At 38.3% G+C, this 25,000-nt stretch overlaps 2 protein-coding genes across 2 annotated transcripts in view; one reads left to right on the forward strand and one right to left on the reverse strand.

Annotated features, from left to right (window-relative positions):
• trim37 (tripartite motif containing 37) overlaps positions 1 to 19,303 on the reverse strand; it is a 37,249-nt gene extending 17,946 nt beyond the window's left edge. Inside the window, exons 1-17 of the mRNA XM_055023459.1 lie at positions 19,084 to 19,303; positions 17,849 to 17,940; positions 17,612 to 17,713; positions 17,098 to 17,138; positions 16,721 to 16,837; positions 15,946 to 16,033; positions 15,539 to 15,661; positions 11,723 to 11,846; positions 11,025 to 11,092; positions 10,100 to 10,224; positions 9,957 to 10,007; positions 8,502 to 8,583; positions 8,307 to 8,383; positions 2,516 to 2,695; positions 2,024 to 2,138; positions 1,168 to 1,359; positions 90 to 223 (exon numbers count right to left, since the gene is read on the reverse strand). Of these exons, the coding sequence (XP_054879434.1) occupies positions 90 to 223; positions 1,168 to 1,359; positions 2,024 to 2,138; positions 2,516 to 2,695; positions 8,307 to 8,383; positions 8,502 to 8,583; positions 9,957 to 10,007; positions 10,100 to 10,224; positions 11,025 to 11,092; positions 11,723 to 11,846; positions 15,539 to 15,661; positions 15,946 to 16,033; positions 16,721 to 16,837; positions 17,098 to 17,138; positions 17,612 to 17,713; positions 17,849 to 17,869 (1,640 nt within the window). The 5' untranslated portion in view covers positions 17,870 to 17,940; positions 19,084 to 19,303. The remainder of the gene's footprint in view (positions 1 to 89; positions 224 to 1,167; positions 1,360 to 2,023; positions 2,139 to 2,515; positions 2,696 to 8,306; positions 8,384 to 8,501; positions 8,584 to 9,956; positions 10,008 to 10,099; positions 10,225 to 11,024; positions 11,093 to 11,722; positions 11,847 to 15,538; positions 15,662 to 15,945; positions 16,034 to 16,720; positions 16,838 to 17,097; positions 17,139 to 17,611; positions 17,714 to 17,848; positions 17,941 to 19,083) is intronic.
• A 1,235-nt stretch (positions 19,304 to 20,538) lies between these two features.
• The window catches only part of pou2f3 (POU class 2 homeobox 3), a 27,374-nt gene continuing 22,912 nt past the window's right edge, over positions 20,539 to 25,000 (forward strand). Inside the window, exons 1-2 of the mRNA XM_055023462.1 lie at positions 20,539 to 20,682; positions 20,851 to 20,907. Of these exons, the coding sequence (XP_054879437.1) occupies positions 20,859 to 20,907 (49 nt within the window). The 5' untranslated portion in view covers positions 20,539 to 20,682; positions 20,851 to 20,858. The remainder of the gene's footprint in view (positions 20,683 to 20,850; positions 20,908 to 25,000) is intronic.

The following is a 25,000-nucleotide window of genomic DNA, read 5'->3' on the forward strand; positions in this document are numbered from 1 at the left end:
TCCATTTGCATGACTTGTTGTTTCTGTCCCAAAAGGTTCTTTCTGAATGTTTTAAAAAGGTGGCAGACTAAGAGAGAGGTTCCACTCACATGGTCTCCTCGTCTATGTCATTCTCCTCGGTATTGCTGGTGGCTGTGGAGCTTCCTGAGGTGCTGCTGCCATCCAGCGGGTTCACCTCCTCCTCAGTGAGACAATCAACCTCCAGGTCTCCGTCAGACAGTTCCTGAACAACAACAAGGAGGTCAAATCTACAGAACCTGCATTCCTTCTGACAGGCAAGAGAGAAGCAGACTTGTCTCTAAAGTAACAACAGCTTTTGATTTGGAAAGTCCGAACTTTCCAAACTCAAATCTCCAGAAATCTGTTCTTGTTGTTCGATTGCTAATGCGGAAATACAAACCGAGCTGTGAATTTATAAAACATAATTCAACAGAAGCATGGAAAGAAGACAGGAATGAAAGAAGGAAAGAACAGAAAAAAGGGTGGAAGGACAGGAGAAAAGGACAAAGAAAGGAAGTAATGAAATAAGCAAGGTCAGAAAAAAGACAAGATTAAGAGAAAATGGGAAAAAAGAAGAAACAAAGAAAGGAAAGGAAGGGAAAAAAGATAGTGAGGAAGGAAGGGAGAAAAAAGAAGGGAAGAAAATATGTGAGGAAGAATAGTGAAGGAAGAAAGCAAGAAAGGAATGAAGGAAGGCAAGCAGAAATAAGGGAAGGAAAGAAAGAAGAGGGAAACAAGAAGGAAAGCAAGAAGATAAAGGGAAGGAGGGGGAAATTAAAGTAGTAAGGAAAGCAGGAAACAAAGAAGTGAGGAAGGAAGGTTGGATGGAAAGAAGGAAAATAAAAGAGGGAAGGAAGGAAAAGGACAAAAATTAGGAAACAAAATGTAAGAAGCAGGGAAAGAAGGAAGCATGGAAAAAAAGAAGAGAGAAAGAAAGGAAGACAAAGGGAAAATAGGAAAAAAAATGAAAATGTGAATCAAGGAAGAGAGTGATTGGATGACTATTACAGCTGGGTTCAGGTTAGAAATCACCTCTTATGCATTTATTTTTTTCTCCTCCTTATTACACGTTTTTTATAAAACATATTTATAAAAATTCAAACATATTTGAATTTTCTACTATGAAAATTCAAATAATCTTACTTTTCAATTCAACTCAATTCTTACATTTGAGTCATCATGCTGCGTTCTCTCCTCCTCTTCTCCTTTCTTAGAATTGCTCAGAGTGGTCTGTGCGTCGTCATCACTCTTCACTGAGCCAGGATCTCTCTCAGACGTCGTGGTCCCTGGAGTCAGTCTGAGGTCGGGGGGTGAGGAGCTACGTGATGTCTGGCGGCGAAACAACTCAATGGCCAGCCTCTGATGGATTGAACAGGTTATAAAGGGTTTTGCAGGTATAACCAACTCACATTTAAGACTTTAAGACCTGTATAATGACAGAAATATATAAAAAAAAACAAACGCGTAATTTATTACGCTTTTTTTTTCAAGAATGCATGTAGCAGAATGGCAACGTTAGCTCGTCATTGGTAAAGCCAAACGTTCTTCAGTCAACTAACAGTAATACCAACGATAGATGCAAAAATACACCATGTTCCAAATTATTATGCAAGTAATATTTCCTCAAATTTTCCTAAATGGTTGATGCAAATGATAGTATAATTTTCAAGTCATGAACTACTAGAGCCTGAATCAAATGTTACTGAACAAACCTACCAATGAGAACAGTATTTCTTTTCAAATATAAAAAGTAAAAAATTCACTGTTCCAAATGATTATGCACAGCAGATTTTCTAAACATGTTATGGGTTATAAAGAACTGAAAATGGTCATTCCGCTTACTGCTGAATGTTCAGCAGTAAGTGGTCACATTCACTAAAATCAAAAACCATTTCAATCAATCTTTTTTTTATTTTAAGCGCTTATTTTTAGATACAAAAACTTCACATTTTTTCTGATGCGTGGACATCCTGTGGTCAGCTATATGAGGCTAAGTAACCAAAATATTTAGTTACTGACGTACCTCTTTGAGGTTGTTGATCTGTTGTATGTAGCCACTCTGAGCCGACTCCAACTGGCTGATGTACCAGTACTGATCTCTGCACTTCTGGAAAAATGTAGGTGACCGAACCTGGTAGCTGCACATCGAAAATAAGCAATTGTATATACTTATACTGATGTTTATTTTTTAAAACCCACTGGAATTGTTTTTTTAGATCACATTATGATAGTAGAAAATGAGGCAACAATACCTGTGTTGCACAAATTGGAATTATAAAAATAAATTTGCTTAATGGAAACACGTCAATTTCGAAATCAAAATTTTCAATAAAACGTTTTTGATATAGGATGAGGCAGTTTTTAGCCATATCAAAATTTATGTTTTTCGCAAAAATGCAGTGGAAAAACTTTTTGCATGATATATATGCCAATTTGTGTACAGAAGCAATAAGATATCAAAAAAGGTTTTGCACATTTTTAATATAATCACAAGTATAGTCATGTTTGAACTCACCGAAGGACCAGTGTGTCAGTCTGCATGTTCAAGTAGCCCTCGCTGGCCAGCAGGTCCAGTCTGAAGAAGCGGTTATAGCCCCAACATTCACCAATCTCAAAGTCTGAAGCAAACTCTCGGATGATGTTCTTGGTCGGGTCTCTGGACGCCTGGTGCACCATCTCAACACGGTACTCATATCTGAACAGATAAGGAACACTGTTCACTTCTTGGTAAATATGTGTCAAGATAGAATAAGCTAACTTTGGAGTAAGCAAGACCTTAAAAGAGAAAATATTGAGTGTTCATCTACTGTGTGGTGACTGTGGCTGGGTGGCAGAGTTGTCGTCTTGCAATCAGAAGGTAGTAGGTTCGATTCCAGCTTCCTCCTGCCATATGTCGATGTGCCTTTGGGCAAGACACTTAACCCCAAATTGCCTACCGGTCGCGTATCGGTGTGCGAATGGGTGAATGTGGCTCTAGTGTAAAGTGCTTTGAGTGGTCAAAATGACTGGAAAAGCGCTATATAAGTTCAGTCCATTTTCCATTTACTGAATGTGATGTGGCCAGTTGTTAACAGGCTTACTATAACACCACAACCTGAAAGCTAAATATTTTGTTGTGTTCTTCAGAGCTCCAAAACCAAGGCTGTTGTTGGGAATATGTGATTTGTTTCATGAACACACTTTGAAAAAATATATGTAGACAATTTCTTGAAAAAAATAGTCTAAAAAATATCTTACAACTTAGATGAAAACAAAAGTTGACTTAATCTGATACCATACCAATTACCAACTATTATTATTTATAAAGCACTTTAAAACAACCACAGCTGATACAAAGTGCTGTACATGAAATAGATAAAAACAAATAAAAACTTTCACAGTTTAAAACAAACATACAATGTGAAACTAGATCTTGCTGGAGTTGAAGGCCAAGTAAAATAAATGGGTTTTAAGACGAGCTTTAAAAGTTAAACAAGCAGCCAAAAAAAATCACTTTACCAAAACCTCCTATCCTCACTTTAACATAAGACATAGAAAACTCATCCACCATGCCCCCTCATGTGTTCTTAATCTTTTAAATTAATGGAAGGGTCTAAAAAGTTGCCAAAGTTATCTAAACAATTCCAAATATAAAAATTTATTAAAGATTTTGGTTCTGAACTAACTGAATTCAACTGTCCAAAGACAAACTAAATTGATGATTAAATCAAACTAACTAAATTATGATTTTTAAAAAATCCACATAAATGGCCACAGAAGATTTCTTACTTAAATATCTAATCTTTCAGCCATTTTTCAACTGAAAAAGTATTTTGGAAATTTACTAAGTGAAGAGATGTTTTTGAAGCAGCCTTGTAAGATAATGAGCTTTCTACATAAGGAGAATTCAAATGTAAAAAAATGAAGCATTTTCAAAGAATGTGACATTGCAAATTTACTTTCGCATCAGAAAAAAGGAAAATCAAAACATCTGTTCATGCACTATCAAAGCTGGATCTCTAAAATTTACCACGGCACAGATCACGCCATTCTTTAGGATAACAAAACTCAGACCCCTCAGCAGTCTAAACAATGCTTGTTTTTGCTTTTATTAGGCCCGAGCAGCTAAGCACTGCGAAGACCTATTGTTTTTGTATTGTGTCTTATTATTAGCCCCGAGCAGCTAAGCGCTGCGAAGACCTATTGTTTTTGTATTGTGTCTTATTATTAGCCCCGAGCAGCTAAGCGCTGTGAAGACCTATTGTTTTTGTATTGTGTCTTATTATTAGGCCGGAGCAGCTAAGCTCTGCGAAGGCCTATTGTTTTTGTATTGTTTCTTATTATTAGGCCGGAGCAGCTAAGCGCTGCGAAGACCTATTGTTTTTGTATTGTTTCTTATTATTAGGCCCGAGCAGCTAAGCGCTGCGAAGACCTATTGTTTTTGTATTGTTTCTTATTATTAGGCCCGAGCAGCTAAGCGCTGCGAAGACCTATTGTTTTTGTATTGTTTCTTATTATTAGCCCCGAGCAGCTAGGCGCTGCGAAGGCCTATTGTTTTTGTATTGTTTTTTATTATTAGGCCCGAGAAGCTAAGCTCTGCGAAGGCCTATTGTTTTTGTATTGTTTCTTATTATTAGCCCCGAGCAGCTAGGCGCTGCGAAGACCTATTGTTTTTGTATTGTTTCTTATTATTAGGCCCGAGCAGCTAGGCGCTGCGAAGGCCTATTGTTTTTGTATTGTTTCTTATTATTAGGCCCGAGCAGCTAGGCGCTGCGAAAGCCTATTGTTTTTGTATTGTTTCTTATTATTAGGCCGGAGCAGCTAAGCGCTGCGAAGACCTATTGTTTTTGTATTGTTTCTTATTATTAGCCCCGAGCAGCTAAGCGCTGCGAAGACCTATTGTTTTTGTATTGTTTCTTATTATTAGGCCCGAGCAGCTAGGCGCTGCGAAGACCTATTGTTTTTTGTATTGTTTCTTATTATTTGCCGAGCAGCTAAGCGCTGTGAAGACCTATTGTTTTTGTATTGTGTCTTATTATTTAGGCCGGAGCAGCTAAGCTCTGCGAAGGCCTATTGTTTTTGTATTGTTTTCTTATTATTAGGCCGGAGCAGCTAAGCTCTGCGAAGGCCTATTGATTTTGTATTGTTTCTTATTATTTAGCCCCGAGCAGCTAAGCGCTGCGAAGACCTATTGTTTTTGTATTGTTTCTTATTATTAGGCCCGAGCAGCTAAGCGCTGCGAAGACCTATTGTTTTTGTATTGTTTCTTATTATTAGCCCCGAGCAGCTAGGCGCTGCGAAGGCCTATTGTTTTTGTATTGTTTCTTATTATTAGGCCCGAGAAGCTAAGCTCTGCGAAGGCCTATTGTTTTTGTATTGTTTCTTATTATTAGCCCCGAGCAGCTAGGCGCTGCGAAGACCTATTGTTTTTGTATTGTTTCTTATTATTAGGCCCGAGCAGCTAAGCGCTGCGAAAGCCTATTGTTTTTGTATTGTTTCTTATTATTAGGCCCGAGCAGCTAGGCGCTGCGAAGGCCTATTGTTTTTGTATTGTTTCTTATTATTAGGCCCGAGCAGCTAAGCGCTGCGAAGACCTATTGTTTTTGTATTGTTTCTTATTATTAGGCCCGAGCAGCTAAGCTCTGCGAAGGCCTATTGTTTTTGTATTGTTTCTTATTATTAGGCCCGAGCAGCTAGGCGCTGCGAAGACCTATTGTTTTTGTATTGTTTCTTATTATTAGGCCCGAGCAGCTAAGCTCTGCGAAGGCCTATTGTTTTTGTATTGTTTCTTATTATTAGGCCCGAGCAGCTAAGCGCTGCGAAGACCTATTGTTTTTGTATTGTTTCTTATTATTAGGCCGGAGCAGCTGGGCGCTGCGAAGGCCTATTGTTTTTGTATTGTTTCTTATTATTAGGCCAGAGCAGCTAAGCGCTGCGAAAGCCTATTGTTTTTGTATTGTGTCTTATTATTAGGCCCGAGCAGCTAAGCGCTGCGAAGACCTATTGTTTTTGTATCGTTTCTTATTATTAGGCCGGAGCAGCTAGGCGCTGCGAAGGCCTATTGTTTTTGTATTGTTTCTTATTATTAGGCCGGAGCAGCTAGGCGCTGCGAAGGCCTATTGTTTTTGTATTGTTTCTTATTATTAGCCCCGAGCAGCTAGGCGCTGCGAAGACCTATTGTTTTTGTATTGTTTCTTATTATTAGGCCCGAGAAGCTAAGCTCTGCGAAGGCCTATTGTTTTTGTATTGTTTCTTATTATTAGGCCCGAGCAGCTAGGCGCTGCGAACCTATTGTTTTTGTATTGTGTCTTATTATTAGGCCGAGCAGCTAAGCGCTGCGAAGACCTATTGTTTTTGTATTGTTTCTTATTATTAGGCCCGAGCAGCTAGGCGCTGCGAAGACCTATTGTTTTTGTATTGTTTCTTATTATTAGGCCCGAGCAGCTAAGCGCTGCGAAGACCTATTGTTTTTGTATTGTTTCTTATTATTAGGCCGGAGCAGCTAAGCTCTGCAAAGGCCTATTGTTTTTTGTATTGTTTCTTATTATTAGGCCGGAGCAGCTAGGCGCTGCGAAGGCCTATTGTTTTTGTATTGTTTCTTATTATTAGGCCGGAGCAGCTAGGCGCTGCGAAGGCCTATTGTTTTTGTATTGTTTCTTATTATTAGGCCCAAGCAGCTAAGCGCTGCGAAGACCTATTGTTTTTGTATTGTTTCTTATTAGGCCCGAGCAGCTAAGCGCTGCGAAGGCCTATTGTTTTTGTATTGTTTCTTATTATTATCCCCGAGCAGCTAGGCACTGCAAAGGCCTATTGTTTTTGTATTGTTTCTTATTATTAGCCCCGAGCAGCTAGGCACTGCGAAGGCCTATTGTTTGTATTGTGTATTATTAGGCCCGAGCAGCTAAGCTCTGCGAAGGCCTATTGTTTTTGTATTGTGTCTTATTATTAGCCCGAGCAGCTAGGCACTGCGAAGGCCTATTGTTTTTGTTGTTTCTTATTATTAGCCCCGAGCAGCTAGGCACTGCGAAGGCCTATTGTTTTTGTATTGTGTCTTATTATTAGGCCCGAGCAGCTAAGCTCTGCGAAGGCCTATTGTTTTTGTATTGTTTCTTATTATTAGCCCCGAGCAGCTAGGCGCTGCGAAGGCCTATTGTTTGTATTGTTTCTTATTATTAGGCCCGAGCAGCTAGGCGCTGCGAAGGCCTATTGTTTTTGTATTGTTTCTTATTATTAGGCCCAAGCAGCTAAGCGCTGCGAAGACCTATTGTTTTTGTATTGTTTCTTATTAGGCCCGAGCAGCTAGGCACTGCGAAGGCCTATTGTTTTTGTATTGTGTCTTATTATTAGGCCCGAGCAGCTAAGCGCTGCGAAGGCCTATTGTTTTTGTATTGTTTCTTATTATTAGGCCCGAGCAGCTAAGCGCTGCGAAGACCTATTGTTTTTGTATTGTTTCTTATTATTAGGCCCGAGCAGCTAAGCGCTGCGAAGACCTATTGTTGTTTTTGTATTGTTTCTTATTATTAGCCCCGAGCAGCTAGGCACTGCAAAGGCCTATTGTTTTTGTATTGTTTCTTATTATTAGCCCCGAGCAGCTAGGCACTGCGAAGGCCTATTGTTTTTGTATTGTGTCTTATTATTAGGCCCGAGCAGCTAAGCTCTGCGAAGGCCTATTGTTTTTGTATTGTGTCTTATTATTAGGCCCGAGCAGCTAGGCACTGCGAAGGCCTATTGTTTTTGTATTGTTTCTTATTATTAGCCCCGAGCAGCTAGGCACTGCGAAGGCCTATTGTTTTTGTATTGTGTCTTATTATTAGGCCCGAGCAGCTAAGCTCTGCGAAGGCCTATTTTTTGTATTGTGTCTTATTATTAGGCCCGAGCAGCTAGGCACTGCGAAGGCCTATTGTTTTTGTATTGTTTCTTATTATTAGGCCCGAGCAGCTAAGCGCTGCGAAGGCCTATTGTTTTTGTATTGTTTCTTATTATTAGCCCGGAGCAGCTAGGCGCTGCGAAAGCCTATTGTTTTTGTATTGTTTCTTATTATTAGGCCCGAGCAGCTAGGCGCTGCGAAGGCCTGTTGTCTTCTTGCAATTAACTTACATCATCGTAGAGACATGACATTTGGTACACTTGTAGAGCTTTTTGGATTGAAGGTCTGATTTTGACCCCGTTTTTGGCACGCACGCACGCACGCACACACACACACACACACACACACACACACACACACACAGACACACACACACACACACACACACACACACACACACACACACACACACACATATATATATAGACCACATTTGTAGGAGGAAAGAAATAATTCCTACTTTGAGGTTTCAGGAAGTCCAGCAGACAGCTCAAGGAACACAGACAGATAGTTTCCACGGACGACGCCGTTACCATCCTGAGAATATTAAACAGTAGCTACCAACTTTAAACAGAATGATGGACATTTCTTTTCTAAATTACCCATAAAAAACTTTGAAAAACAGCTTCAGCAAATAAAAGAGCTTCAGACTTACTGGGTAGACTTTAAGCCTCCAGCAAAGGCCAGATATCTGCAGAGGAGGACTGTAAACCGGGTCGGCCCGCTGCCTCAGAGTGCTACAAACAGATCAAACCCACGTTTAAACCTACAGCAACATGAACAAAGTGAGACTTTTTACTTCGAAACAACAAAAACACAAAATCTGTTTGTAGTGCAAATATCTTAGTACACTTGAAATAATACAGACCTTACTTCCAAGTAATTTCCGCAAAAAAGTTTGTTTGAAGTCAGTAATTCCTTAATATTGATGGAAAAACTTTTAGCTCCACTGGCAAATTATTTCACTTAAAACTTTTTCATCAATATTAAGAAATTATTTGCTTAAAAAATCTCCTATATATTGCTAAAAAGTTACTTAAGTTAGTCTTGAAAAAAAAAAAAAAAAGATATCTACACTAGAAAGTAGACCAAAAATACTTGGTACTATTTTGTGTTTTTGCAGTGAACCACCATTTTTTTATTGTTATATTAAAATTAATAATTTATTTCAGAAACACAAGGAGACTGAAAAAAGTGGATTCATTATTATTTAAATGGAGGAAACTATTACATATCGACAAATAATTGTTTGTGGCATTTTTGGCAAAAAAAAAAAAACATTAGTCCATTTCGGTGAAGCGAAACCACGCAAAAAAAAAAAAAAATCCTCGTAAAAGTGCACACCCAGACCACACACAGGGTAAAATACTTGCAGAGTTCAAATGATCGGTTTGGATCAGACAGATCCAACTGACTGCTGAATTAGTGCAGATTTCTCTGCAGATGTGGACCAGGAGGAATCTGAGAGGCACTCTGCATTCAGAACCCAGCAGGTGAAGTGGTGGTAAGTTAAGTGGAGTAGTTTAATTTAATTTATTATAATTTATTGGGGCCACAGTCAGTGGTTTGTGTCACTATGGAGAAAAAATTAGATGCGTTTATCTGCCTTATGTGTGACGGGATCTAGATTCACAGTTCAACTCGGTAAATATTAATTAAGCTGCATAAAAATGCAGCTGAGTAGCCTAATGTTAATATGATTCTAATTTGACGAGTAGAAACATTACATGACTGATTTTTTTTTAATACTGTCAATCAAAATGACAACAAAAAAATGTCTAGTGCAACTGCTGGATGTGACACTCAGAATTTGTTGCTCAACTAAGGGAAATTTGCATTACTCTTTAAACTTTAACTATAACTTTGTCATATCTGCATAGTACTGGTTATTTATTTATTAGCTTGAATAATTTAGGCAGGGCTCGTGCTTCATCCAAACTCTACACAGCCATTTAGTCCATCAGTAAACGTGTCTGCACTGAAACACAGTTTTTACAGAATTTTACATGTTTCTATTAGAAACTAAAAACTACAACAAAAAAATAGACAAAATGTTTCAGTAAGCACAATATTTAAGCTTCCTTCTTTGCAGCCTAAATCAAATATTTACCTGAAGTTGATGAGTACAAAAGTGCTGGAATCATAAGCAGGAACCAGCTCACTAAAAACATACATTCAGGTGAGTACATTCAACAGTTGTTATAAGCCATGATATTTACTCAAAGCGTTATATATTGTTTCCACTTCGGTTACCTAGTGAAGTCTGGTGGGACCGGCGTGGTGACGAACGACTGCATGGGTTTACGGTGGACCTGCTGGAACATGAGCAGGATCTCTGGGCTCTTAGAGATCAGTTCACTCTTACTGCAAGAGTGAAGCTACGCAACACCAACACAAGCAAACACAAAGGTCTTGCTGTGAAACCACTCAAATATAAAATATACTCAAATCTAAATAGTATGTAGCAGTTGTCATAGTTCTGTCAAGAATCTGTTTGATCTTATCAACAGTTCATGTTTTTACAGATCTAAATCATGGTTTGACTGTGTTAACATACGCCATAATCAGTTGAGGAGAAAGTACACAAACAATGCAAGTAAGTAAAAGTACAAGTAAATAGACAAAAAATTTACTCTAGTAAAAGTACATTTACACATTAACATTTTTACTTGAATAAAAATGAAAAAATACTGGCTGTTAAAAATACTTAAAAATTAAAAGTACTTGCTGAATGTATCGCCTCATCACTAATACAATGTCATTAAGTGTATTTATTTCATTTTAATACATCAATAATGTGCCATTTTAATGGCACATTACTGACAAATTAACATGCAGATAAAGCATGTTTTTATTGTGTTTTTTCTCTAAGACAGTTTACATCTAAATTTGTGATTCTTATTCTCCCATGTCCTTTTGGTTTTGTCTTGTCTGGGTCAAAATTTTTTGTATTTGTCAGTGAGTATACATGTTCTCATGCTCTTGTTAAAATCAATAAAGGTATGTTTTTTAAAAAAGCGCCAGTGCCACTTAGACATAATGTGTAGCCCTAAACTAGGCTAAATAAACTAAAATAAGCTTAAACAAGGGTGATTGTGACAGAACAATGTAATCACATGACATGTCAAGAGTGGTTTCTGGATTGGATACTGAAGCAATTGATCTGTGAACAACAGACCTGATGCTCGACCTCCTGTAGCAGAGATTCCAGCAGCTCCGTCTCCTGGGTCAAAGACGTCTTCTGGCCTGTTGGGGAGGATAAGCCATTTCTATTTGCAGTTTGCTGAATGGAGAACTGTAGATTTTGTGTGTGGGTGCTGCTAAGAGCAGGCATCCACTTGCTCCTGATAAATATTTCAAATGAGTATTAATTGTATCTAACGGCCACTCTGCTGTTTTCAGCACCAAATTGAAATTTTTTTGTGTGGAGAAGAAAAACAAAACACCTCATGCCACATTTTAGTGCAATGACAACAAGATCTTTTCAGATGGGAAAAGTAAAACAAAAGGGTTTCAAGGTGACTGTTGTAAGAATCAATGGTTCAATCCTAGGATTTTACACGTTAGGACATCATTTAGAAATGCAACAAATTTCCCCATATTTAGCAAAGATCAGGCCAAAATAAAAAGAAGGAGCTGGGTGTTTCCATTGAGACAACCTAAATGCAATCTTCAACACACCATTTGAGAAAGATTATTCACAAGTCATAAAACCTTGAAGACACCTTACAATTTTTATCCAAAAGTGATCATCTCAGGACTTTCAAAGTGTGTAAAACTCAGAGAAAAACTCTTCAAGCCTCCATCAGCAAGTGTAACTGCAAAAGAGCATTTTTCCAATTTGCAGCTGCTTCCAGTCAATTTTCGGTGACCTACCCATGAGAGTAATGAGTTTGTTCTTCAGCTGGTTGTCCAGACGAGCGATCATCATTTCCACCGCATTTCGGATCTCCCTCACCCTCTCGTCCTTCGCTCCCCTCACAGCCTCCACGTTTCTCTCCTGGGCAAGAAAACATGAATCAGCATGTGCCTCCTAGAGGACACTTGTGGTAAAACATGCTGAATAAAACTTAAAACACATTATGTGCTGCTGGGTTGTCATTGTAAATTAGTGGTAGACCAATGACCACAACTGCAGCTGGCTGAAGTTAACGATCTCTGCAACTTTTTTATAATGAAAGACGTCAGGAGTTGAAATAGTGATCTGACCTTCCATAAAAAATGTAAAAGGAGGTTTTCAGACTTTTTGATACCATCTTTTAAAGGATAACATTTCTGGCATAATTTGAGAGCGCACATTTTCAGTCTGAAAGTAGGTCTTCATGCCTTTTGTTCTCAAAACTTTTAATACTTGTTCTTACATTTTTAGTTTGAAAGCAGGACTTCATATGCTTTTTCTCAAAACTTGTAATGCTTGTGGTCAAAACTTCTGCTTTCTTTCAAATATTCACTGTGCTCTGTCAAACCCTTTGTCTCGCGCTCTAAACCTATCTTTGCTTGGATCTAATCTGTGCTTGCAAACCTCTGTGCTCCCTTCCAATCATTTTCTGCTAGTCCTTGGAGCAAAAGAGCACCGTCACAGGGCAACCTCTCAATCAATAGAATGAAAGTGTTATACTGGGTGTTTGTTTTCTACTAGTGGCTGTGTGGCTACTCAATTGCAGCAATCTGCACTTCCCACTGGAGAAGCAGCAACCGGAGCTTTCTTCTCCGTGTTACACTTAATATCCAGCACCAGCAGTGCACTACCAAAAGCAGACTGATCGTAGTCAGGAGTTTGTTCACCAAACCAAAGAAAATGGATACACAGAACCAGCTATGGTACGAAAAGAAAACTAGAAATATATTGCTGCACTTGACTTTACTGTATAACTAACTCTCTGTTACTGTCTCTTACTCTGCAGTTGTGGAGTCACAATGTCTGAGATCATGAGCGCCCCCTGCCGTGAGACAAGAAAACTGCCTGCCTCACCTCGAATCTGTTCTCTGACATTTCTGATCACTCATCAGCACACAAAACACATTACACACACAGTTGGTGACAACAAACACTGTACATTATATACATTATATAAGCTAAATTATGGAAAATCACTTCATACATTAAATGTTTTTTAGTCATTTTATTGCTGACTCATCAAATGGCAGTCAGTGCAGTTAGTGAGAGGTTGATCAATCCCAGGTGAGGCTCAACTCACTGCTGCCTCACTGGCTGAGCCTCTGAGCATTTGAATGGAAAACTGTGAAAATTCAGCAATTTTGAAGAAAAAAAATGATCAGAATTGGTGAAGCTAAATGAAAGATGTACTTTATAGTACAAACATACGTTTAACAGAAAACGTATGTATCTATAAGCAAGATGTCCTGCTTTAAAACTGAAATTGTAAGCACATGAAATCCTGCTTTCAGAAATGTGTGTCAAAATGTGTGCTCTCGAAATATGGGAGAAAAAGTTCCCCTTAATTTTTCAACATCAATGGGTTATTAATTGTTGCTAATTTCATGTGCTTTCTGAAATTCTCTACTTGCACTCATTTAACTCACAAATTAAACATGATATATTGGATATATTGTTTTTAATACCAGATCAGGACAAAAATGACATATTTTATGCCTTTTCTTGTCTATTGCTCCACTGTATACGCACCCCGTTTCATGGAACCTTAGCATTCTCTAATTAATAAAACTGCAAGTTATTCTTCAAAATAACTGTCATTACCAAAGTGACAAACTCAAGGTGAAGAAGATATTTTTTGGATTATATATATATATATATATATATATATATATATATATATATATATCCACATTTTCATCTCTCTCAACCTGTGTATGGCTTGGATTGATTACAAGAAAGCCTATGACTCAATGCCGCATACTTGGATCATTGAATGCCTACAGATGTATAACATCAACAGGATTCTGAGAGCCTTCATTGCGAACTCGATGAAGCTGTGGAAAACCACCCTTGAAGCCAACTGCAAACCACTTGCACAAGTGTCCATCAAATGTGGCATATACCAAGGAGATGTTCTGTCCCCGCTACTGTTCTGCATAGGCCTGAACCCCCTCAGCCAAATTATCAACAAGACTGGCTACGGATACCGACTCAAAAATGGGGCCAACATCAGTCACCTACTCTACATGGATGACATCAAGCTGTATGCCAAGAGTGAGCGAGACATCGACTCACTGATCCACACCACCAGGATCTACAGCACGGACATTGGGATGTCATTCGGACTAGAGAAGTGTGGTCGGCTGATCACAAAGAGGGGGAAGGTGATTCGCACAGAAGGAGTCTCACTCCCACAAGGAACAATAGCAGACATAGAGGACAGTTACAAGTACAAGCAAATGGCAACCTCGATGAGGCCACAAGGAAAGGAGCCACAGCTAAATACCTCCAACGAATAAGGCAAGTCCTGAGAAGCCAGCTCAATGGCAAGAACAAAATCCGTACGATAAACAGCTATGCCCTGCCAGTAATCAGATACCCTGCTGGAATAATTAGCTGGCCAAAGGAGGAGATAAAAGCCACAGATATTAAGACTAGAAAGCTACTAACCATGCATGGAGGGTTCCATCCCAAATCCAGCACCCTGAGACTGTACACGAGCCGCAAGGACGGAGGCAGAGGACTAGTGAGTGTGAGAACCACTGTCCAGGACGAAACAACTAAGATCCATAAATACATCAGGGACAAAGCCTCAACAGACAATGTGCTCAGTGAATGTCTCAGACAACAGGGAACGGAGGTTGAGGTGCCAGAGATACCATCATGGGAGGACAAGCCCCTACATGGGATGTACCACCAGCAAATAACCCAAGTGGCTGATATCAGTAAATCCTACCAATGGCTGGAAAAAGCTGGACTCAAGAACAGCACAGAGGCCCTCATCCTGGCCGCCCAGGAACAGGCCCTAAACACCAGAGCAATAGAGGCCCAGATCTACCACACCAGACAAGACCCAAGGTGTAGGTTGTGCAAGGAGGCCCCTGAGACAGTCCAGCACATAACAGAAGGGTGCAAGATACTGGCAGGGAAAGCGTACATGGAGCGACTTAACCAAGTGGCAGGCATAGTGTACAGAAACATCTGTGCAGAATATGGACTGGAAACCCCGAGATCAAAGTGGGAAACACCCCAAAGGTGGTGGAGAACGCCAGAGCTAAGATCCTGTGGGACTTCCAGATCCAGACAGACAGAATGGTAATGGCGAACCAACCAGACATTGTCGTAGTGGATAAACATCAGAGGAAAGCCGTTGTGGTAGATGTAGCAATACCAAGTGATTGCAACATCAGGAAAAAGGAGCACGAGAAACTGGAGAAATACCAGGGCCTCAGGGAGGAACTGGAGAGGGCCTGGAAGGTGAAGACCACAGTGGTGCCTGTGGTCATCGGGGCAGTAACCCCCAAACTGGAGCAGTGGCTACAACAGATCCCAGGAACAACATCAGACATCTCAGTCCAGAAATGTGCAGCAGTCCTTGGCACAGCCAAGATACTGAAGGACCCTCAAGCTCCCAGGCCTCTGGTAGAGGACCCGAGCTCAGAGGATAAGAACCACCCGCGGTGGGTGAGAAGGGAATTTTTTTTTTTATATATATATATATAAAACCCAAACCCTTGTCCAGGAAAAAACAATGTAAACACCTACTCCAAGATGAAGAAGTAAAGAGTCCTCACCACTTCCTGCACCAAACTAATGAGCTCCATGAGGCGACGCCGCAGTTTTCCCACTTCCTCCTTCACCTTGGTGACGTGCTGTTCATAAATCTCCACCAAAGGCTTGAAGGTGTGGCCGCCGTGCTGCAGATAACAAAGAGATCTATCATTCCGCCAACCTCTAGAAATATTTACTGATTAATTCAAAATGTAACTGGAATAATTATCTGACTATTTTTATACTTGTGGTTTCTGTTTGGTATTTATTTCCATTACTTTACTATTTTTTTTTTTAGATAAAATTGATTTTAGAGAAAGTTGACAGAGTAATGCTGCAATATCTGTGCATGCGATTCTTCTGATTTATTTATAACTTAGGATTCAGTCTGTAACATAAAAAACATAAAAACAAAAGCTCTAAACATTACCATTCCTCCCCAGAGGGCACATTGGTGGCAGATGCATTTTTTACAGGTCCAGCAGAAAACACTCAACTTCTCATGGTGGTTTTCACATCTGCTCAGTGATGGTGAAGAGAGAAACAATTGTTTTGTTTTTGATAATTGTGTTCCGTTTTCAAAAAATTGGTAGAGTTGACCAACTGTTCTCTAATATATTGAAGCTTAAAACTTTTTAATATTCAGTATTAAAGCTTAAAACATGTTCGGCTATGCACATTACTTTTTTGCACAAAATCATTCTCAGATAATGAAACTTTCATCTGGTCAGTTCTGCATATTTTGAGCTCCTCTAAGAATGACTTTTTAACATCTAAAAAGCTGCTGCTGCTGCTGCTGCCACGCCCCTGCCCCAACTCATTTTCAAATTCTATAACTTTAATCTCTGAAAAGTAAAACCTCCTGCACAACCAACCCAAATACAGCAAGTGATTTCTTGATGGCAAGTCAACAACAAAACATTTCTCTTTTCCAGCACACAGCAATCATTATAGTCGAATGTGACTTAACATTTGGGAGGTTTCTGAAACGACTCATTTTCATGACACCAAAAATCTTTAACTTATTGTCAAAAATAAGTAGAAAAAAAAACATCTGTGTGTTTTTTGGGCTGCTTCTAAAAACATCAAATTGAAGTATAAAAACATCCAAAAAGTGAATCTTTCATAATAAGTCCACTTTAAAAACTGTCACAGGATTAAATAATAAAACAAGAAAAAGTGAACAGGTTTTAGGAGACACTCACTTGTCTTTGTCATTGTCTTCATGTTTGGTGAGACTGCAGAGCTGCAGGGTGTCCAGCTGCTGAGTGACCTCCTCGGCCCAGCGACAGTTCACCAGTTCCCTCAGCTGCAGAGGAGCTCTTTTGAACAATAAGCACGTAAAATTCTAACTGATTCACAACTGACACGTCTGACAAAATATAACATTAACCTTGTGTAAATTAGTCAGGTTGCTGCCTTCAAAGCTTTAAACACAAGGTAAGATTTTTTTACACCTTAAAATTTCTTTTAATAAAAATACCAAGCCAGTATCTAAAGCTGGAAATGCAGTACTTGGTTCAGACAAATACAGCTGAAAGTGAAGATCTGTGTTAATATAAGAAGGTGTAAATGTTCTCACCGACAATGTGGACATTGGGCTCTCTGCTCAGTCAGCCATCGCTGTCAAACAAGAGATTCCAGCTCAAATATAGCCAACACAAGGATACAACACAGGATTTACAGGAACATAAAAAGGTTAGCCTGAGATCCCTACAAGCACAAAAACAATCTGACAAAATCTGATTTAACAAAACCACTGTTGTAGAATATTTAATATAAGGCTTTAGACAACCTGAACTGCAAGAACTGGATGGATGGTTGGATGAATGGATGTTTAAGATAACATCAAAGGGAAAGAGGATAAAAATTCAAATATCTTTCAACACTTTATTTTTTAGTCCTATATTTATTCTTATGAAAATCTTGTTTTGTGTAGACTTCTCTAGACTGTGGAGGAAACCTGTAAATAATTTTCTCAGACCTCATCCATGTTCTTCTCTAGTCTATAAGAAACATTGCTCTTCAAAGCAAAGATTAAAGAACTGTGCTTAGCAGAGAAAACAGGCCAGTTCCGGTTTGTTGACCACACCCACCCGAATGCAGCTGAAGCAGCAGAGTTTGGAGCAGTGGGGGCAGAGGCGTGCATCCCTCAGTTTCTCCATGCAGATGAAGCATCGAAACACCTCAGCAATGCTCTGAAAAAAGCACAAGAAGACAGTTCAACATCAAACTCCCCACATGGCTGAACAAACATCACTGAGACATGAGCCAAACTTCCTGCCCAGGTTGTATGGGTTAAATAAGTACTACTGTAGTCTGTGTGTACTCACCTCAACACTTTGTTCATCCATTTCAGCCAGTTTGAAGTAGTCAGGTTCAATAACTTAAAAAAGTTGTTTGAAATAAAGCAAACATGCAGCACCTGCAGATAAGATAATAATGGATTTTTATGAATGATTACAGAAACCAAGATCAATATATTTTTTTTAAGAAGAATTTGAAAAAGGTGAAGAAAAAGTTATTTTTTTTTAAATGCAAATTGTATATATTTTAGCACAAATTTGGCTTACTTACTGCTCTGACCGTGTTGTTCTTCCAGAAAATGGCCGTTTTGATTCTGTATAACCCAGTTAGTGATTAATTGATTACTAAATTAGTTGACAATTATTTCAGTAATCAGTTAATCACACTTAATTGTTTCAGCCCTTAAACTCCTTAAATGAGTCACACTCTTCTATCAATTAACACATCTTCTAATCCCTCTCTGGGGTTTTTTGTCAATTTTATTCAGAAACACAGTTAAAACACATTCACACCTAAGGCAACTTTTTATAGTAATCAACCTAAGAGTCATGTTTCTGGACTATAGGAAGAAACTGAAGTACCTGAAAACAACCATGTTGGAGAAAAGACCCCAGGACAAAAGGGCTAGAAGCTCTGCCAATGTAGTCCATGTAGCCTACACTCTGAACTCAACTTTAACAACATTCTCAACGTTTGACCCCGAAATGTCAACTGACGGTGGATCAGTGGCAATGTGACCCACATGATGGCCTCAAGCTCTTCGTGTGCAACAGCAAATCCCTCACAAGACTTAAGAAAAGTAAAACAATTCAAACTACTTCAAATAGTAACACTGTTGAAGAACTAACTACATCAATTGCTGTTATCCCAATACTTAGGAAAGAAAGCAGCATTCAAGACTCCGAGGTTTTTATCCATTATTATTATTATTGTTATCGTCATTATTAAAATGATTATTATTATAATTTTAAAATACGGCGCAGGTGACAAAATATTAAGTCTACAGTAGTTTTACTTTGAGACAAGCAGTTGTTTTAAACGGACAGCTGGGAATGGGCCCAGTCTCAGAAGGCATTAACATGTCAAAAGAAAAAAGAAAAAATAACAGAGCTGTCGCTGATCTGAACCGCTTACATATTACTAAACATAAATCCGATAACTGAACTCAGACTGACTGAAAACCAGGAGAGCTTTTTTTCCTCCCCAGAGAGCAGTTCGGCCATGATGTAGCAGCCTTTAGTTTAGCGAGAGGCTGTCTCACCTCTTCGGAGACTCCTCCTCGGCTCCGTCCGCTTCACCTGATCAACAAACCGTCACAAATGGCTGCATCATATTACAACATCGCCATCAGTTTGCAAAGAACACGTTCAACAATTTAAGTCTTAAAAAAAGCTCGGGTAGGTTTATAAGAACGTCGTAATACAGCGTTTTATTGAAAAGGCCACATTCTGGGCCAAACTAAAGATGTAGCTGTTTGCACTGTCCCCTAGCGATCACCTTCTTCTGTAGATTTTCACGATAGACACCACTCCTCGACGTTCCATTACCGCCCCCTGTTGTTACAGTGGATCATTACAGCCTTTGTCGATCAGGCCTAAAGCGCTTACAATCATTAAAAAATAATGTGTTCTTATGACTCATTTGTCAGATTAAAGATACCTTTTGAAAATAAGAACACCCATAACAGAATAAAATATAAATATATTATTTGTTGTCCCTTAGAGGGGGAAATTCAGGTGTACCAGCAGGCCAAATGGAACTATAGATTCACTCAAAGGTAAAAAGACAAAACAAAGAGACTCTGCACCAAGGACAAATTTACAACATAAGAAAAAATACATACTACACACGCACTACAAACAGCATTCTCATATAAATTAAATCTAAGGATTAATATTTTTTTTTTTTTTAAAAAGCAGGTACAAAACTTTTTTTTATTAAATCCACATTTCCAAATGGAAAAATCATCAGACAAGATAAAAAAGACTTGAACCTATCAATCATGAATACACCCTTTGTCTTTTTTCTGTAAGTCATCCAGTTGGAGAATGATCTGAATGTCAGACAAAAGAAAGTATAGAATAGAATAGAATAGAATAGAATAAAAATTTATTGTCATTGCACTGTCACAAGTACAAAGCAACAAAATGTATATAATAATAATAATAATAATAATAATAATAATAATAATAATAATAATAATAATAATTTATAGCAGGTTTCCCCTGGCATTTTATATATACAAATATATGCATGTGTGTGTGTGTGTTTTTTTTTTTTTTTTTTTTTTTTTTTTGTTGTAAGATTTGGACATATTTATAACTTTTTATTAAACTCTATATAAATTGTGACTTTTTTTAACTTACATAAAACATTGCATTCTGTTGCCATTTTTACATTTTCAATGTCTGAAGTGTCAAACCTTTTCATTTGGAAAAAAGGATGCATGGAAATCAGCGCTGACAAATTTATAGGGATGAGCTGCTCCACGCCATCGCTGACCTATCTCAGTTGGCAGGAATAATACAAACATCACCTTATTATCCAAAGTACCCTGAGGATGACTCCACTCAGCCCTTTTTTGTATGGATGCACACTCATGTGTGCTGTATATTCGCAGTAACCCTATTGTTGTTTTATGCAAACGGTCTGAAGCAGGATAGGACGCACAGAGACACATGCAAATCAGCTTATCAGGCGGCGCAGGCTGCACAGCAGAGATGAACGCTTCTCCACTTAGGAAAATGCTGATGAGCAGCTGTGGATTTCCAAAACTCTTTACCCCAACACCCTTTTCCTCTTGAATAAACCGAGAAAGACAGAAAGACGTGAGAGCAACTCTAAAACTTTCCATCCTAAGGTAAGTCACTCTCCTTATATGAATGTTACAAGTGGGGTTTGTGCAGTAGTTTGGAGGGGAGGGCGCATTAGAATAAGCTCAAGATCATTTTCCTGGGTGGCCTGAGTGCTTCATTGTCCTGGTAAAGTTACAATCCTGTAGGAAAATCAGCTATATTTATCATTACAGATATTAAGATGAGCTCAGACCCAGTGGAGCAGTCGGAGGCTCCAGATGACCAGAAAGGTAAGGAAATTTCACCCTGAACAGAGCTGAACCTAAATAACAATACACAGATGTGAGTCAGGAAAGCTGCTACGTTTGATTTGAAACTGCTGGACTTTCTCCACAAATCACTGTTTACAAAACATTAGGAGTTAACATTAAATTTCCTGAACTGTAAGGTCATGTTGTTATTTTGAGCCATTAAGACATTTTCTTCATAGATGATCTGTGAGTACATGCTTTTTGTCTTTTTTATCTTTTCCTCTTTTAGGGTCTCCTCTGGTGAAATATTTGCACATTTGTTGCTGTATTTAACATGCAAAACCTTGGTTTGTCATAAAAATCAGAAACCTTTTGGTGTTTTGTGTGCAGTCACTTTGGCGGTTGGCTTCTGTTCGAAAATATGCCTCAAGCTATTTTTCTCAGACACAGAAAGCCCAGAGGCTGAGGATGCCAGCCAGCCCCAGAAAAATCAGGAACAAGCAGTAGAAAAATGTGGAACTTTTTTTCAAAACAATGGCTGCATGAGAGAAGTGAATGCCTTTGTTTCATGGAACTGATAAATGACTCAGTTCTTTGTCCGTTTAAACCTTTTAAAATCTCCAGCAGAGTGTCATCCAAGCAAAAAGAAAACTTTGGAGATAATCCAAAACAAACAAAACCACATGGAGAGTAATTACAGATGGAGGGGTTTTCTTTTTAGTTTGGGTGAGGGTTCACTAAACAGAAAAAGAAACGTTTATCTCAGGTGTCTCTCCACCAGCACCTGCTCCCTCCCTGCCTCCTAGAAGTTTTGTTTGCACACTGTCCTAATGAAGGGATCTCAAGTGATCATGTGCAAATAGTTCCGTCCTGGCAAAATGTGTGTGAATTTATATGTAGAGTGCTGTGGAATGTTTCAGATCTTCAAACTACTTCAACCTAAGAGAAAAAAAAAAGTTAAACAAAGTGTCCAGTTGGCAGCTTCTTCAAATAGAAGAATTTTCAAGAAGTTTGATTTAATGAGTTACAGCACTATTTGTTTTCTTTTTGGGATCAATAAAGTGTTTTTTCTGAAATTGAAAAGTAACTAAAATAAATACATATTTTTAGTTTATATATTTTTGAAAAAGAGGCTAAACAAGCTATGTGGATCTCAATTTTTGCACTCTTGCAAAACTGCTGCAACTCAGGTTCATTGAAGGGCTTCAGAGCATGAATTAATTTTTTCATGGTCACATAGTAATATCTCAATCAGAGTCAAGTCTGAACTTTAACTAGGATATTACAAAATTAGCATATTTTTAAGTCATTCAGGTGTGGTCTTGCTGGTTTGCTTTGGCTCACTGCCCTCGTTCCTAACACAAGTGTCATAAAATGTGTTTGTTGGTCATGAGGATAGAGGCAAAGGACCCAGGCTGAAGTGAGAAAAATATGATTTCAATGAGTGTGCAGAGGTACAGGCAGTACAGGTACATTGGACCCCAACAAAACCATGACAGATTACTGAAACGAGAGGAGTTTTGGGTTGGGCTTCCTATCAAGTACTCAACTAGTTCAAATCTTACATGAAGAATAGGATTTCCTTTTTTCAGAGAAAAGATAACTTCTCAAGGAAGCAAACATAAGTCACATGTCCCAATCCTAGGACCCCTCCCTTTAGCTCAAGTAATAATAATAATAATAATAATAATAATAATATTAATAATAATAGCTACCTTAATTGCACGGATGATACACAGCTCTACATTACGATGTCACCAGGTGACTCTGAACCCATCCAAACACTAAACAGATGCCTAGAAGAAATCAATGTGTGGATCTGCCAAAATGTTCTCCAGCTGAACAGAAACAAAACTGAAGTTATTATCTTTGGACCTGAAAGAACAATCTAGAGTCACACAGCTTGAGTTATTACAGTTGGAAACTAGCAACCAAGGCCAAAATTTAGGTACACTGATGGACTCTGACCTGAACCATCAGAGCCACATAAAGACAGTTACAAAGCCAACCTGAAGAATATTTCCAGAATTAGAGGTCTAATGTCTCAATAAGATTTAGAGAAACTCATCCATGCATTCATCTTTAGATGCATTGATTACTGCAACAGTGTCTTCGCAGGTCTGCCTAAAACAACTAATCCTCCAGCTGCAGCTGATCCAGAACGCTGCTGCTGGCTTTCTGACTAAAACCAGGAAGATAGAGCACCACCCCAGTTCTAAAGTCTTTACACTGGCTCCCTATGGCTCAGAGAATAGCCTTAAAGATACTGTTGTTTGGTTATGTCTCACTGAACAGTATAGCACCACAATACAATAAATGTCTGCTTGTGTTGTATCAACCTTACAGACCTCTCAGGTATTGTAGTTCTGTAAAAGCTCTGCATCTGCTGCATTTATTTCTGTGTTTTTATGATATTACTGAAATGTGCTATACAAATACACTTGATTGGTTAATCCATAGCTCTTCCGTCAAATCAGATTTTCCCACAAAATTCCACATATACAAGTATAAGGAGCTTGTCACTCCAATTGCTGAATAAAATGTCGACGTCTCCTCTGAGACTGAATTATGACCATATCTCATGCAATTATTTACATCTATTGCTACCCTGATTTTTAATGACTTATTTCAATTAATTTCTTTTAAATTAACTTCTTATGGAAACACTGGAATTGTGAAACTGTGTTTTTTAGCAGAATATAGACAAAAATTTGTATGCACTTGTAATGGAAATGCATCTTCTCTTAGCTGATGATGACCACTATGACCATGGCTGAAATATTAATATATGCACCACCATAATTTTTAATGATTTGTGTCCTGAATAATTTATTCACGTGTGACCTAAAAATATAGTCATAAAGAGATTTTAGTATTTTAAGGACCAAAGTGAAAATAATTAATTTATATGATTTAATTACAAAATAACACAATCAGACAAAAGATAATTTTCATTATAAAACATTTGAAAATCTAACAAAAACTGCAGGTGTTCTGTGAATTTTTGGATTGAAACAAGTTTGTTCTTCATTTGCTGAAGTTACTCATAGTGGGCAGAGTATACAGAAATTTTATACTGAAGTAGGAGTAGTAAATGTAATGTAATATGTATGAATTTGATTTTGTGGATATGTATGTAATTTTTTATTTTTATTTTTTCCTATTGTGGGCAATGGGGCCCGGCAAATACCCGTGGTTAAACGGACGGCGGAGTCCGGCGGTAACAGGCGCTTAAATTCCGTGTCAAAGGGAAGGGGGAAGAAAGGGAAAAGAGAGGGAAGAAAAAAAAAAAAAACCTTGGTATTTTATTCTATGTTGCATGCTTTTGTGTTTTGTGTTTATGATGTAAAGCACTTTGAAATGCCTTGTAGCTGAAATGTGCTATACAAATAAAATTTGATTGATTGATTGATAAAAACACTCCTAAAAGTATTTCTTCACTCAAAAAGTAAATTCATGTGAGTTAATATAAACAGTTACTACCCAACTCTGGATTCACTCCAGCCCTGTTTGTGCCGCTTTAGTTGAATTTTTGCCTGTTTCCCTAGAAAGTCTGGTTCATTTGGGGAGGAGTGAATGCACAATCACACTCTGATTTGGACCAAAAAAGCAGACTCTGGTCTGCCTAAAAGCCAAGGTCTTTTGTGAATTCTGGTGCAGTTCAAATGCATATGTGAACACCAAACAGACCAGAGATTTTCTTATTGATCCTTCAGTGGTTCTTGATGCAGCACTACCACAGGCGAGGGGTTTAACAGGTTTTTCAAAAGTTTGAATCAAAATGTTTCGCACAGTGCAGTGTGAAACATTTTCACTCCAGCAGAAAATGTTACGAATGTTGCAATTTTTGTTTCCAATCAAAGCAAGTCTTCAGGTGTGAAAACACCCTAATAATGTGTTTTTCACTTGGATCTACATCATTTAAAACCAGTTTTCTGGAATTTCCTCAGGTGATTTTTGTTTGATATAAAATGATTGATCATTTTAAATACCTAATGGTGATAACAAAGCCAAAACAGTGAAAATCAGAATGTTTTTTTAGTTTGTTTTTCATTGTATTTGAGGTCAAGCAGGATGTATATTTTTCCCCTAAAATTCCCATTTATTTTTCCCTTACAAGTTTGGTCTTGCT

Source organism: Poeciliopsis prolifica, unplaced genomic scaffold (assembly GCF_027474105.1).
Source record: "Poeciliopsis prolifica strain line A6 unplaced genomic scaffold, Auburn_PproV2 SCAFFOLD101, whole genome shotgun sequence".
In the NCBI taxonomy this organism is placed as follows: domain Eukaryota; kingdom Metazoa; phylum Chordata; class Actinopteri; order Cyprinodontiformes; family Poeciliidae; genus Poeciliopsis; species Poeciliopsis prolifica.